This window comes from Adelges cooleyi, unplaced genomic scaffold (genome assembly GCF_023614345.1).
Source record: "Adelges cooleyi isolate 19-005CV unplaced genomic scaffold, UGA_ACOO_1.1 ACOO_flye_CR_arks_rails_tigmint_CR_PRNA_108, whole genome shotgun sequence".
NCBI classification, from domain to species: Eukaryota; Metazoa; Arthropoda; class Insecta; order Hemiptera; family Adelgidae; genus Adelges; species Adelges cooleyi.
This window is the reverse complement of record NW_026095761.1, coordinates 5,369,790-5,384,943: the sequence shown is the minus strand read 5'-3', so window position 1 is coordinate 5,384,943 and position 15,154 is coordinate 5,369,790. Positions and strand designations below refer to the sequence as shown.

Below are 15,154 nucleotides of genomic sequence, written 5' to 3'. Positions count from 1 at the left end.
CTTCTGGGAATACTACAGCTATATGGCGAGGTTGAAAGGATTTGTCCTATTTGTTTAGCCGATATTTCATTTGCGTTTTTACAATTTACGGTTTAGTCGGGGAAGCATGCTGTCATTTTTAAGACGGAGCCCAGTTAAGTTTACTTATATTATAATATTATCATAGACAGCAACGTAATTGTCAAAACATAATTTATTATACGATTTAATCGATAATTGAATAATAATTTAAGAATTGAAACGGGGAAAAAATGAAACTGTTTTAATTTATTTTTACCGAAAAAAAATGCGATTAAAAAAAAAAAAGAACCATGTGCATAAAGTTATGCCTGGCTGTATATATAGTATATTATATTAATGAATAAATATTTGTTTAACAGATCTGCTATAACGGTATTTCAACAAAGGACCGATGGGCGGCACGATTTCCGAGTATGGAATGCGCAAATTATTTCCTATGCTGGATACAAACAACCCAACGGCACATATATTGGAGATCCTTTGAACGCAGAATTCACCGAAGTGAGTACAACTTTTAACAATCGTCTGACTATTTTTCATTTCTAGACCGAACTGGTATTTTTATCGAAATTTTGTATATTTAAGTACATTTTTTTTGGTACGCATAAAAAAACGACCCGTATGAATGCCTAATAAGCATATACCGATGCATCATAAAAATTAATTGAAATATTATCATATTTATTTGAATGTATAAGCAAATTATTTTAACTGCGTCAGGTTGATAAGATACTTTATCAAGTTTTTTTAACGTTAATTTTGAATTTAATAATCGTCCTCCGTTTTTTATTTAAGTGTATACTCGTAACTACCTACGTGTTTAGTATAATTAATATTGGCATAGGAAATAATGAATCGCATGCTTATTTTAAGTAGGTGGCTTTAACTGGGTTTTTCAGACTAAATTTTATTTTTATTTACCATCAACTAAACCCGTTTTTATAATTAAATGTCAATAGCAGGTAATGAATGACGCCCGCGCTAATCCACCTAACCCATTACAATATGCACCTTTACTTCTTAGTCTGATAATAAGTATTTTTTTAAAAATATGTTTTTATTTGATTTTAGACTACAACAGAAATTATAATACTTTCGAATTATTTATTAGTGATGATTTTATTTTAATAGGATCAAATATTTATGGCAGCATTAGTCAACTATTGAGCTATTTCTACCCAAACATGTTATACTTTTCAATTTGGGGGTTCTTTAGTTTCACTTCATCTTTCATAGTACTAATTAATAAAACGAAAATAACCTAAAACTTAAAAGTACCTTTTTATTACTTAATATTTTGAGAGTCTATTGTGTGTTTGTTAATAATTTAGGTAAATCTAGCTGAATTAACATAAGATGATTTATTTGCCTGTTACAGGTGTGCATGAAATTAGGATGGCGGGGCAAAGGCACAAAATGGGATTTACTGCCTTTGGTGTTATCGGCAAACGGGCATGACCCGGATTATTTTGATTTACCAAGAGAACTAGTATTGGAAGTTCAGCTCGTTCATCCGACGTAAGTATTACCAAGCTACTTATGTGTGCCTACTAAGAAACATTACACAAATATTTTTCACGGTATACTTACCATCTTACCCGGTACCATTAAAACATATCGTTCTTAATTATTCAACCATCGAACTTTTTGAAAAATTGTAGAAAATATAGAAGGGACAATTTGTGATTCATATGCTGACATCATTACATCATATATATATATATATATATATATATATATATATATCGATCACTTTATTTTTATAAAATAGATATTTAATTATCTGAGTGCAAAATATACACCCGACACAAAAACAGAATTGTTTATTATACGGTACATTTCATCAGTAATGGAACACGGAGTCACATACAAAATAATTAAGTAGTTCTGATAATGTATTATTTGTAATAAAAAATCATTACATGAAAGTAATTATTTTTGTGTTAAATTAATTAAAACTATAACGAATTATTATTACAATTTGTGAACATTTTATATTTCCGGCCATTGACGTTATCCGACACTAATTTTTAAATTATTTGAAGACTATAGTTTATTTAAACAATAAAATATAAATGTTGTTTACTTCTTAATGACAACAAAAACTAAAACCCTTAACCGAATTTAAACGCATTTTACATATAATATATATTTTTTTTACAACCCGTTACCTATTGGCTCATAAATTACATAAAACACCTTTATTCAATGGTAAGCAAAAGCTATTAAAAATGTATTATAGACGCTCCACATGTGCGTCTAGAGTTTCTTTCGAAATGAAAGCTTAATGGATTATTTAAATTTAAAAAAAATATTCAAATTATACCCCCTTTTTCCCTACGAGGTCCCTTGATTAAACCGTTATGATTAAATACCCTTATAAATCAAATTTTATTTTCATGTTCGAGTTGTACTTGAATTCAATAAAAAAAATTTAACCGTAGTATTTTTAATTAAAGCAGAAATATTATAACCGTTTCCTGAGAATCTTTGCACATGTTTGTACAATTTAATTATGCACACTACTGTAAATTATAAAATTAGTAGGTATATAATTTTATAATATTAAAAAAAATAACTAAATATTATGCATAGCTAACAGCGTTGTATGGACTAGACGAGCAATATAGCTATAATTATGTTTAAGATCTAAACAAATAGAAGTTTTAATCAATAAAAAATTATAATTAAATTCTGAAATGATGACTGAGAATGCAAACATAAACATTTTAATAGATATGACATTTTAAGATACCATTTACTATCCAACTGCCCATGTGTGTAGTGAAATTGCATAACCGAAGTGCCGGCATAACAACAACAATTATTATCTCTGGAATAGATTTTGCAATCGTGTTATTTATATTATAATTATTAGTCCACTAATAAGTAATACTAATAAGTGCTATCACTGAGTATATTAAACCACAATAGACACTTCAATGTTAATGAGAACGTCGTCATATTCTCATTGTGTATTATATTTATACACAACCGCTAAACATACTTGATATGCGTATTTTCTTTCTTTTGTTAAAAATCAAGTAAAAATGTTATACTTCAAAAGATTTTTATGTAAATAAAAAACTAAATTGAACGTTGAAGGCTACTAAATGTAATTTTAACCTGTTACTTTTGTTTATTTATATCAATTAAACAAATAGTCTGTTAATCTATAAGTTGTTATCAGACTATACAAGAAAATTATAATTTTATTTAACCAATATACTTCCAAGATTTGAATGTTTTTAAAATCATTATTATTTCCACGTAAATGATTAAAAAAAAAGTAACATGAATTATATATTGATCATTCAAAATAATGTCGTTGGAGATGAAGATGGGCTTGATTTCTTTGCCGTATATGTCTGCTACGGTGTTCCTGGTTCCGACCAGTTAACTTGATTCAAAATAACTAACCAACTAAATGTTGCCAATAAATCGATTAAGACCAAATATTAAAAACTACTAAACAAACTTTTAGCCAACAAAAAAAAATTTAAAAATCAGAAAATTAGAAATGTAAGTATACTTAAATTGACATTTACTCAGTCATAAGACATATACATGTGCCTATATATCCGCTTGTAGTGTGGATACTTTGATTTTTTTTTTCATTTAGCGTTGAACAATGAAATGACATTAAATACTTAATCGTAGTAATTCCTGAAAATACTTTTTTTAAACTCTATAAAAAAGAAATCCAACGTGGAAAAATATATTTTCGAACCAACCGTTTTGTAATTGACATAACAAAACTAATAATTGTAACATTATATTATTATATCTTACAGGTTCGACTGGTTTGCAAGTCTTGGCCTCCGTTGGTATTGTCTTCCGGCAGTTTCGAGCATGATGTTTGACTGTGGAGGTATTCAATTCACAGCTTGCCCTTTTAATGGCTGGTATATGAGTTCGGAAATCGGATGCAGAAACATGTGTGACCCTCATAGGTATAATGTCTTAGACGTAAGTTAACGAAATGTTTAAAATTATACTATTCATCCATCTACAGTGCTATTTACAAAGTTTCGTCAATTATTGTTTTTCTATTAATTTTGATTTTCAGACAGTTTTAGATCACATGAAGAACGACATAAATCACTATGGGTTTTTAAAGAAAGACCGAGCCCTGGTAGAAGTGAACTTGGCGGTACTGTACAGTTTCCAAGTGAGTTAATAAACACCGCGAAAGCCACATAGATTTGCATATATTATGTTTTTTTTTTTTTTTTTATACGGTACTAGTCGAACAATATTACAATTATGGACCACCATACCGCAAGTGAATCTTTCATGAAACACTATGATAACGAACTAAGGACAAGAAAAGGATGCCCAGCTGACTGGGTGTGGATAGTACCTCCAATATCTGGGTCAATAACGCCTGTGTTTCATCAAGAAATGGCTAACTATGAACTGCAGCCTACTTATTCGTATCAAGTGAGTGAAAAACTAAAAACAATTCCATTGTTTTTCTTGAATTATTATTTTGGTGCAAAACGCCACAAAAATATTATGCTAGCGTAGAACGTTTTTTTTCCTGAACAGCAAACAGTCGAAACTTGAAGTGCATAAAACATTAAGTAAACATAAACAATCAAAATTAAATGATAAAAGTTTGACATACAAAACCAATTAACATTAAAATTTCAACGTACCGAAAACATATGTTTTGCGAATAAGAGAATTTTAATGGTTCCTTTATGAGGTATAATGCAAAATGTAATATTTTACGCAGTCAAGTTTTAACTAATAATTGATAAACTATAGTTTGGGTCGTAAGAATAAAATATGTTGTTTGTCTAACCCGGTGATTATTATAGTCGGATAAAAAGAAAATGAATTAAAAACAAAACATTAAAGTTTGAACGTGTTTACAGGAAGCCGCTTGGAAATCGCACGTATGGAAAAAAGGGCAAAATCAAGGCAAGTCGTTAAAAAAACAACGCAGAAAATTCCATTTTAAACAAATTGCCAGGTTTGTATAAATATTTGTCAACGCTTTAAAAGTTCAGTATTAATTTAAGTTATACCGTTGGAATACAATTTTATTTTTCTCGCAGAGCTGTTAAGTTCACATCGAAATTGTTTGGTCAAGCGTTATCCCGGAGGATAAAAGCCACCATACTTTATGCCACAGAAACGGGAAGATCGGAAATGTACGCCAAGAAATTAGGAGAAATATTTGCACACGCATTTCACTCTCAGGTGGTTATATTATTGAAAAATGTTGAAATGAATTTGAAATTTTACTTTAGATTTGCCCTATTTCACACCTAATTGAAATCTAACGTTAAAATCTGTTTTGAGTATTTTGAAATTATTATTGACTTTGGTGAAATTGCGAATGCGATTCTTTAATTGATACATTGTATGTTGTCGGCGTTAACCAAGGTGATGAGCATGGCCGAATACGACATGACAAGTATTGAACACGAAGCATTGCTATTGGTAGTAGCATCGACTTTTGGAAATGGAGATCCACCGGAGAACGGACAAGTAAGAAAACGCCTAAAGGATAAATTAGAGTTTTTTTTTTAATTTATGGACTATATAATACTAAAAGGTAAATAGCATTTTGGATTTAAACCAGATTTGTAAACAAAATTGTCCGTAGTACAAACAGTTTTTATCAAATAAATTCGTAGTTTTTAATAATCATAATTTTTGCTAAAACGTGAACGTGTACGAGTATTATTTATTTCTACTAGCACTACTTATTGTATATTGTTTCAAATAGGAGTTCGCTCAGCAGTTGTATTCGTTGAAAATGGAACACGAAGGCAGTTATTCCAATAAACCTTTAATCATCAAATCTTCGCCACTCAGGTATTGTACTTGAAAAATATCTACTCGAAAACGCAGTTAAAACTTATGAACGATGTATATCTTTTCTTTTCTTTTTTTTCTTAGTTCGGCGTCGTTCATAAAAGCAAACAGTCTTTCAGAAAGTCTTTTTTCCGAATTAAACGACTCGTTCAACAAGGACTCGACGGATGTTGATAACTTTGGACCTCTTGGGAACGTAAGGTAAATAAAGGGAATGGAAATAAAAACTGATATGCTGCGACTATACAGTCAAATGTGTATCGCTTAATGATTCATTTTTGCAAACTGCAAATGCATTTTACAAATGAATGGGTTTAATGCGTGATATACATAATATCAACTCATCGACAACGCTAATCGGTTTGCTTTTGTTCCGTGCATTTTAAAACTATTCAAATCGGCTGTCTGAAATGGTTTTTTTTATTTTTTTCAGATTTGCCGTTTTCGGTTTAGGCTCGAGCGCATACCCTAACTTTTGTGCGTTTGGATCGTACGTGGACAACCTTCTCGGTGAACTTGGCGGAGAGCAGTTAATCAAGCTCACGAAGGGTGACGAAATGTGTGGCCAAGAACAAGCGTTCAAAAAATGGGCCACAGATGTTTTTCACGTGAGCTGTGTTAAAATGTTGTTCTTGAAAGTATTTATGCATATCTTCTTTATACTCGCCGGGAAAGCTTTTTTGTATTTCCGTCACTTGTTCGTCCGCAATATAAGTACACAACTATGTTACGATAATTTAACACCTATTATGTTTCATAAATTATCAAATTATCATATTATTATGAAAACGTGCGTTCAAAAATACAATATTGTGTTTCATAAAATCGTACAGAGCTTTTATCAGTGCTTGATTTAAGGGGGAACGCGGGGGGGTTGAGTACCTCAACTAATTTTTTGGATACGCTAGTACCCCTATTTTTTTTTAAAGGAAAAAGCATGGAACTGCATGGTTGTTAGTTAAGCTTATCTATTTTTATAAAATTTCTCAACTTAAATTCATGTGTTAAGTAGGTATATAAATATTACAAAATGTTCTAAAATTCTCAGCTATGGGATATTTTAAATGAAGATGTTTAAAAATTGAAATTATTATTTAAGTTATATAAAAATACGTTTTTAATTGTTTTTTATATTTTAAGTTGGTTTTGAAAAAGACAATTTATATCTAAACATTTTTGATATTATTCTGTTTTGTTATGATACGCGTTTAATGGTTTTGTATTAACGCTTCTTAGGGACCATAAAGAAAGGATGCCTCCACGGTAATGTGAGGTATCTTATTATTAAAATGCTAAGGACGCTACTTTTTTTAAAGTAGCTAGAAGAAGCTCTACTACTTTTTTTCCCAAGTCAAGCACTGGCTTTTATTGTTTGTTTTTGGGACTTGCACGCTTCAACACATTTTAGACAGTTTTAGGTAACATTTTAAAACAATGTTTGATGTATACTCAAATAGGTTGCTTGCGATACATTTTGCTTGGACATGGACCAAACACTCAGTGAAGCTTCACAATTACTTCACAACGAAAAACTGTCCGCGTCTACGGTCCGTTTCGTGCCCAGTGAACTAGAAGACCTTCATTCAGGTATAAGTTCCTATAACACATTGGACTCAATTAGTGTATTTCATGTATAACTCAATTCAGTAATTCGTGCACTCGGTGTTCTTTTTTTCGTACCATTTCCTCAAAAATTAGTACATCTCGGTAACAACAATAAACAAGTTGACATTATATCTATATGGCTGAACTTAATAACAATTCGTTGTACCAAAATATTTGAAAAAATGCTTAACTTTCTCAAAATACCTTTGACACGTTACGTCTATTAATAAAATTCAAATTTTTTTTACCTGGTTTTCTTTTTGCTTGACTCGCTCTTACTATTTTATTTTGTATACAGTTCAAGAGAAGAGTCGATATTGTCTTACTAGGCTTGTTAAAAATGATTTTTCTCTGTGCAATGTTCGAAATCACATGTTTTGCGCATACATAATATTTTGTGTAAGACATAATACTGTCCGCCTCAGATATCTCTGCTTGATCCCATAGGGGTTTTGTTTATTAACTTGTGCAATCGACTAATCAATTACATGTCCTCCTTTTTTATGTTTTAAATGTCTTCTACCCCAGATGCTTTTTCGTTTTTAAGTATATCAATAGCTAACTCCACTATTCCCCTCGATGGGATTTCCGTGTTTAGTTCTACCGTATTCTTTAACTGTTATTCCCACACTCGATTGATTTAAAATCATGCTAATTATTATTTGAGTTCATTCGCGAGCTCAACGACTACCGTTTTTAAATTTCCATTGACCTTTTCCATATTTTTGGTCTTAACCAATTCTTATCTCATTTACCTTTTAAAACCCTGCCTACTAGTCTACATTATTAAAAAATTGTATTTGTTCAGCATACACTCGCTATCACAACAAAAAAGTGTGGAGATGTCGAATAGGCGATAAACAAAACTTAATGAGTCACAGCGAAGACAGCAGGAGTGACCGAGTAACGCTGTGGATTGAAATCAATGTAGACGACTGGAAAGCATCAGACAAGGTTATGTACGAACCGGGCGACCATGTTGGTATGTTTGCAGCAAATAGATCTGAACTCGTGTCCGGTATTATACAACACTTAGACTCTGATCAAGACCCCGACCTACCTATGGAGTTGCAAGTGCTCAAGGAAAAACATACATCTACTGGTAACAATGATACATAATACACTGGCATATCTTTCCCGCCCATTATTGTTATAATATTGATCCTACTGATTCTATATGGAATAACATTGTATCCACATTTTGTAACTGTTGACTATACTGCCTTACAGGAGTTGCTAAAAATTGGCTGGCACACGAAAAACTTCCCAGGTGCTCCCTAAGAACGTTATTAACGCGGTTTTTGGACATCACTACACCACCTACTCCGAATATGCTGCAGTTCTTTGCCTCGTACGCTACGGACTCGACCGATAAGAAAAATCTCACACTCTTAGCAACGGTAAGATGTACCCGGTTCGATCTAGAGGACTTTTAACTTAATACAACGGAATTTTCAGGACAGCGCGGCTTACGAAGACTGGCGTCATTGGCATCTTCCAAATCTTTTCGAAGTTTTCCAAGAATTCCCATCCACCAAACCACCAGCCGCTCTGCTGGTTGCACAACTTACACCGTTACAGCCGAGGTTTTATAGTATTTCGTCGTCGAGTCAGTTGCACCCACATCAAGTACATCTTACGGTCGCCGTTGTCACCTACAGAAGTAAAGGTATTAAAATCATTATATTATTGTTAAATTAAAAATGTATAAAATAATTTCATTCAAATATCGGAACTATTTTCATTATTTTAGTTTTCTAATAGAATTATGGTTTACCTACTTTTTAAAAAATGGATTAAGTTTACAGTAAATTTAAGCCTTAACACAATTAATATTATTCTAACAAAAATTCTGGTGATTAAATCGCTTAAATACTATAAAAACTGCTCATTCGAAAACTGCATGTTATTGATTTTTCAAAATTAATAAATACTCCTGTTTCATAGTATATAAACCTTTAAGCAATAATGTTAACTGTGTTATATTAAATTTACAAAAAAAATAATAATAAATAAATAAAAACTGTTTATAGGCGGAAAGGGACCAATACACTACGGAGTTTGTTCCAATTTCTTGTTAGAAACCGACAAAAACGACACGCTGTACATGTTTGTTCGAAGGTAGGTACCCACAACTAGTGTCATTGTATCGTTGACATAATACTATCTATAACCAATTATTTTTCTCCTTTGCCATTTGCAGCGCGCCAAATTTCCATTTGCCCGAGGACGTGACCAAACCGTTAATACTGGTGGGCCCCGGCACAGGCATTGCGCCGTTCCGGGCTTTCTGGCAACACAGATTCGCACAAAAGAAAAATGGAATCGGTACACACAACACGTCTCGTAACGCTTGTAAAAATGCTTATTTTTCCAGCTTAACGCTATCAATGAGTATGTGTTTGGTAAATTTACAGACGCAAAAATGGGTAGAGTCATGCTGTTTTTCGGGTGTCAATATAGATCACTGGAATTGTACAAAACCGACAAAACCGCCATGCTCAACGAAGGCGTGCTCGATAAGGTCTACTTGGCGCTGTCCAGAGAATCATCAATACCTAAGGTCGATTATATTATACAACTTCTTATTCATTAGTATATATTAATAATAATTCGATAGTGCTCGGTTAGGTTAGGTTAGGTAAAAATTCTGTCTGGCTTTTCTGTTTATGTTTTTTATACATATATATCATTCCCATCCCCTTTAAATTTTACAGATTAACGCTCTAAGAGAATTTATAATCGAAATTACCGTAACACTATTCGATGCTTTGTTTTGAATAGTCTATTTTGAATAGTGCTGTTTATAAACATGCTCGGTGTTAACGCCTAATAAATTCTCGTGACTATTTTGCAGACTTATGTGCAAGATCTCATGTTGAAGGAGTCAAAAATGATTTATGAGCTTATTGCCGTGGAAAGGGGACACTTTTACGTATGCGGCGACTGCAAAATGGCTGAAAACGTATACCAGACACTCAAATCCATTATTCAAGAGCAAACCGGCATGAACTCTACACAGTCGGATAACTTTATGCTGGGATTGCGGGTATAATAATTATAGATTAAACATAGTTTATCTAGTATAAATAAGTATATCCATAGCTCTGCGGAATGTCATCGAGAAAACAATAATTATTATAAATATTTACATTAGGTAAATAATCGACGTACATGTACATTTTTTTTTTTAAAAAAAGCTTTTCCTTTCAGTACATGGAATTTATTTAATAGTATGAAATTTATATTGCTTTAAAAGAGAAACACTATTTTACTAACAAAAAAATATATAAAAAGTAATAACGGAAATTAGAATTGTTTACCCTCCATTAGACTAGTCATAAGCCTAACAGTTTTTCTTCTAGTCATAGGTACTTTGAACAACCATTATGCTTATTTTCAAAAAACCACAACTCGTAAACCGTTTGAGATAAATAAAATAAAGGATGCTAAATTTGTTTGTGAATATACAAGAGTTTATTTGACTTTGTTAAAACATTTCACTTTATCGGTATTTTGTACTAATAAATTACAAAATACTAATATTACTATAATATACTTTTAATACTATAATATTTTCTACCTGATTATTACATATTATTAACCTTAGGTTTAGACGTCAATGAATTCAAGGAATAAACCTGCACGATTTGTTTGCATTTTAATTTATAGTCATGATATAATACGTAGAAAGTTAATTTAACCTTATTTTGAAAACTCTTTGTATTTAATGAAGTGATTACTATCAACAGTTAAATACAATTTTACCTTATATAGTTATATTCAAAACCATATAAATAAATATATAATGAATATATGAAGTGATGAGAACCAAAAGGGTACACCGTACAAGACGTGACCATTTTTCTAATGATACATTTATATACTTGCACTTGTTTTACAATTTTTCTTGGACTTTTGTTGGATATACAGTTATTAATTTGTAAAATTATCTTGTAAATTTTATAAAAATAATTTGTACCATTTTTTGATTCTCACCACTTCATATAAACCATAAACAATATTATGTAAGTTTGTAGAATAGAAATTATTTGAAAAACATTTGACTTTGTAGGACGACAACCGTTACCATGAAGACATATTCGGCATAACTCTACGAACGGCCGAAGTGCATCACAAGTCCAGAGAGTCGGCTCGAATACGAATGGCTTCCGAGTCGCTTCCATAGCGTTCAATTTGGCCTACCATAGGCAACATGCTAGCTAAGTCGCTAGCCACCATTCAAGAATTTAGAGATAAGAAATTGTAATTAATTTTCGTCGGCGTTTGTACATAAATAACAGTATTATGTTTATCAATATTATATTAATTGATTTGAAACGACCCCCGACGTTCGGACGTTGATTGTGTACCGTGTAATTATTTAAGCTACTCACCATAGTCAGCTGCCACCACATCTACCGCACACTTGGTGTATTTGCATAGTGTAATAAAAATATTGAATTTTTATCGCTTTTGCCGATGCGATGGGTTCCCGTTTAGAATAACTAATAGCCGCTATAACTTAATTTAGAAAGGCGCGGAAAGAGTGATGAAACACTTCGATTCGTCTGGCAAAAACATATCTATTTAAATAACCCATACCTAATATAATATAATATAGCTAACCGATTAACGACCTTTCAAAATAATATCTATAAAACTTTGAATGGTCTATAATGCGCCGGCAAAAAGATCTTTTAACTATTACTAATTAAAAAATATACTTTTTAAAATGACCCATATAACAAAAAATTAGCATATTTAAATGTGATCAAACAATACCTATTATAACTTATTATTAAAGAAAAACGAATACCGCCATTTGTTATTATGCTTAGATTGTTACTTGGATTGAACAGATTAAAATAGGATTGAATCTTGATTTATGAGCAAATTACCTTAGACTAGCATAAAATAAATTATACTTTCTAATCTGATTTCCCATTTGGGAGGGTCTCGAGTGTATATAACACACCTACTTTTAAAAATATATCAACTTCACAAATTGCTTACGTTCCTTACACTAAGTTACATAAGAGGAGATACTTACTTAATAGTATTTTTGTTATTAAAGCCCTTCACTTTTTAACAAAATTGTACCCCCCTAAAAACCCCATTTTAAAATGTTGGCCCTTTTTGATCGAATAGATTATATTTGTTTATTGAATACATAATCGTATATAATTAATAAAAGTTTCTTTCCAATTCAACTCATATTGTAATCGAAGTGAAATATTTTATTTTTAATAAGCACAGCCTTTAGGCTATAATAGATAAAAACATTCAGATATTCATAACTTTTATTTATTTATATAATTACAATATATATTCCTATATTATTGTCGGTATGTGTACAAATTGTATTATTTTCTAATAAATTGTTTATTACTTACTATTATATAAAACTATACAGAGCCTTGTGAACATTTTTATCTGTTATTTATAGACTTAAATTGTATACTAAGTAACATACAAAATAAAATAACTGTAATACTAATAGCTAATTAACTTAAATTTTAGCTTTTTTTAATCTTCTTAACTTATTAATAATTTTTATTTTATTTTTTAATTTATTTATTTGTCTGATTGAATATATATGTTATATACTATAGTATTGTATATTCAATTTAAGTAGATTAAAGTTTATGTAAAACATACAAATAAATAGACGAGTAGCGATTCTAATAAAAAATGTTTTCTAATATTTCATAGTTCTTTTAGATATAATTACACTCGTCAGTTATCATATTAATCATTATGTTACAAAATATTTATTCATTTAACATAATCAAGTTATTAATAAAATATTATTAATTCGTTAATTCGTATAAAAAAATGTTCTGTCTATAATATTATAATGTTTGTAATTCGTGTTATATTGAATTATAATTTATCTTGTTATTACTTATATATAGTAATATTCTACTCTACTAGAAAGTCAGGCCATCATCTTTAAATACTTATACTTTTATTTTATTTTTTTGATAAATCAATCGTTAGCGAAAAATCGTATGTTTAAATACACAAAATATACAAACTTATTATTATTTTAATACCTTTTTCATATTAATAGATGCACATTAACGACTATCTGTTAAAATATTATAGGTATTATAAATTATATGTTATTAAAAGAACCAAAAAAAATTATAAGAACATTATAATATGGTCTCCATTATGTTGACTTTTACTTTAAGGGAGACGCTAATTCTAAGTATAAAACAGTATTGAATACCTGGCATATTTGTTTTATTTTTTATTATGCTATACAGTATACACCATACCTACAATTCAATGTAGAAGTTCAATGCCACTCTAAATTGTTTGTGTTGGAGGGATTATTCTTTTATAAAGGTATTTTTTTTTTATCTCAAAAGCTTGACTTTAAATCCATTAAAATTGAAAGTATTTTTGTTAAGGACTCTGCACAGAGGAGAGGGAAGATCTGTCTTCGCTTAAGTTTAATTGTTTTGATACGAAAATTAAATTAATTTTGCTCAGTTGTTTTCAATTACCCCACTTGACCCTGGCATAGACAGTTGATAATATTAATTGAATTTTATATTACGATTCAACCGAAACAAAATTAGAACATGCATTATATAATATATTTAAATTAAAAACAAACCTCTAGCAGCAACAATAATAGTACCTATAAAATAATACCTATACAGCATACCTATACCTGTATAGTACCTATACAGCACTTGTATTGTTAAGGTTAATTGAATTCAATAGTAGTAGTAGTATCATTGATATTTTTACTTTAAGAATAAAAAAACATTTGAACTACTACTATTATAAATAATTACAGAAAATTAGAAAAGGATAAGTCATTACGTTCTATAAATTAGTTTGCTAAATGTCTAAATTGCACAATACATATATTTTTAAAACGAAATAACTTAACTGGAAAATGGAACTTGAACATTTTTTAGGAAATGTATCAAAGTTATGAAAGTATTTATATGATTAGGTATTATATGAAAACGGATGACAAATATAGAACAATAGAAAATATTGTCAACGCTTACGCAAATCATAGTACACCTAGTTCCTAATAAATTGGAGAGAGTATGTTTAAAAAAAAATTCAAATCTCTGTTTTCTTGTGTTTTTTATTTTTTTTTTTATATACTATAAAATGCTGAAGTTTAATATGTGTTAGCTGTCGAGGTCATTTCGCTGCTTAAGGAACTCAATTATTGAATTACACACAACTGTTGTGTGTAAGATAGTTGTAACTATATCGAGGCAATGACAATCATTTTACAAATTACAGTATAATAATATAGTAGTTCATTATATCAGTTTTAGCTGTATACCATTAGGAACTGACAATGGATACTAGTATTTTTTTTAAGGTACCTGCAAGTCCCACTAAGTCCACTTTAGGGTTAATAGCTATTTTTTCAATGTATACACATTATTTCAATACAAATTTAAAAAAAAACTATAGTCTAAAGTTTAAACACTAAACTTATGTAATACACGGATGATCTTACGCACAAAAAAATAATTGCAATCAGTTTCTTATAAAGCCAGTGCGAATTTATATTAAATCACTTCCATAACTCACTGCTATAATAATATAATAGTTACCACTTTACCTATAGGTACTTATATAATAAGTAATATGATCGTTTAAAAATGGAACTACGCCAGATCTGGATAAGATTTTTTTACCGCTGCAC

The 15,154-nt window shown here is 30.2% G+C and overlaps 1 protein-coding gene across 3 annotated transcripts in view; it reads left to right on the top strand.

Annotated features, from left to right (window-relative positions):
* LOC126842921 (nitric oxide synthase, salivary gland) overlaps nucleotides 1–12,709 on the top strand; it is a 60,312-nt gene extending 47,603 nt beyond the window's left edge. For 2 of the 3 annotated variants that reach the window (XM_050580161.1, XM_050580152.1), the window contains 20 exons: nucleotides 381–522; nucleotides 1,400–1,539; nucleotides 3,816–3,990; nucleotides 4,091–4,192; nucleotides 4,270–4,464; nucleotides 4,905–5,002; nucleotides 5,088–5,232; nucleotides 5,419–5,523; nucleotides 5,765–5,853; nucleotides 5,938–6,054; nucleotides 6,287–6,461; nucleotides 7,311–7,440; nucleotides 8,267–8,560; nucleotides 8,689–8,858; nucleotides 8,917–9,127; nucleotides 9,492–9,579; nucleotides 9,662–9,813; nucleotides 9,876–10,021; nucleotides 10,316–10,507; nucleotides 11,534–12,709. In XM_050580161.1, the coding sequence (XP_050436118.1) occupies nucleotides 381–522; nucleotides 1,400–1,539; nucleotides 3,816–3,990; nucleotides 4,091–4,192; nucleotides 4,270–4,464; nucleotides 4,905–5,002; nucleotides 5,088–5,232; nucleotides 5,419–5,523; nucleotides 5,765–5,853; nucleotides 5,938–6,054; nucleotides 6,287–6,461; nucleotides 7,311–7,440; nucleotides 8,267–8,560; nucleotides 8,689–8,858; nucleotides 8,917–9,127; nucleotides 9,492–9,579; nucleotides 9,662–9,813; nucleotides 9,876–10,021; nucleotides 10,316–10,507; nucleotides 11,534–11,647 (2,980 nt within the window). In that variant the 3' untranslated portion in view covers nucleotides 11,648–12,709. The remainder of the gene's footprint in view (nucleotides 1–380; nucleotides 523–1,399; nucleotides 1,540–3,815; nucleotides 3,991–4,090; nucleotides 4,193–4,269; nucleotides 4,465–4,904; nucleotides 5,003–5,087; nucleotides 5,233–5,418; nucleotides 5,524–5,764; nucleotides 5,854–5,937; nucleotides 6,055–6,286; nucleotides 6,462–7,310; nucleotides 7,441–8,266; nucleotides 8,561–8,688; nucleotides 8,859–8,916; nucleotides 9,128–9,491; nucleotides 9,580–9,661; nucleotides 9,814–9,875; nucleotides 10,022–10,315; nucleotides 10,508–11,533) is intronic. The other variant, XM_050580170.1, reaches the window with a different exon arrangement.
* Nucleotides 12,710–15,154: the final 2,445 nt, after the last annotated feature.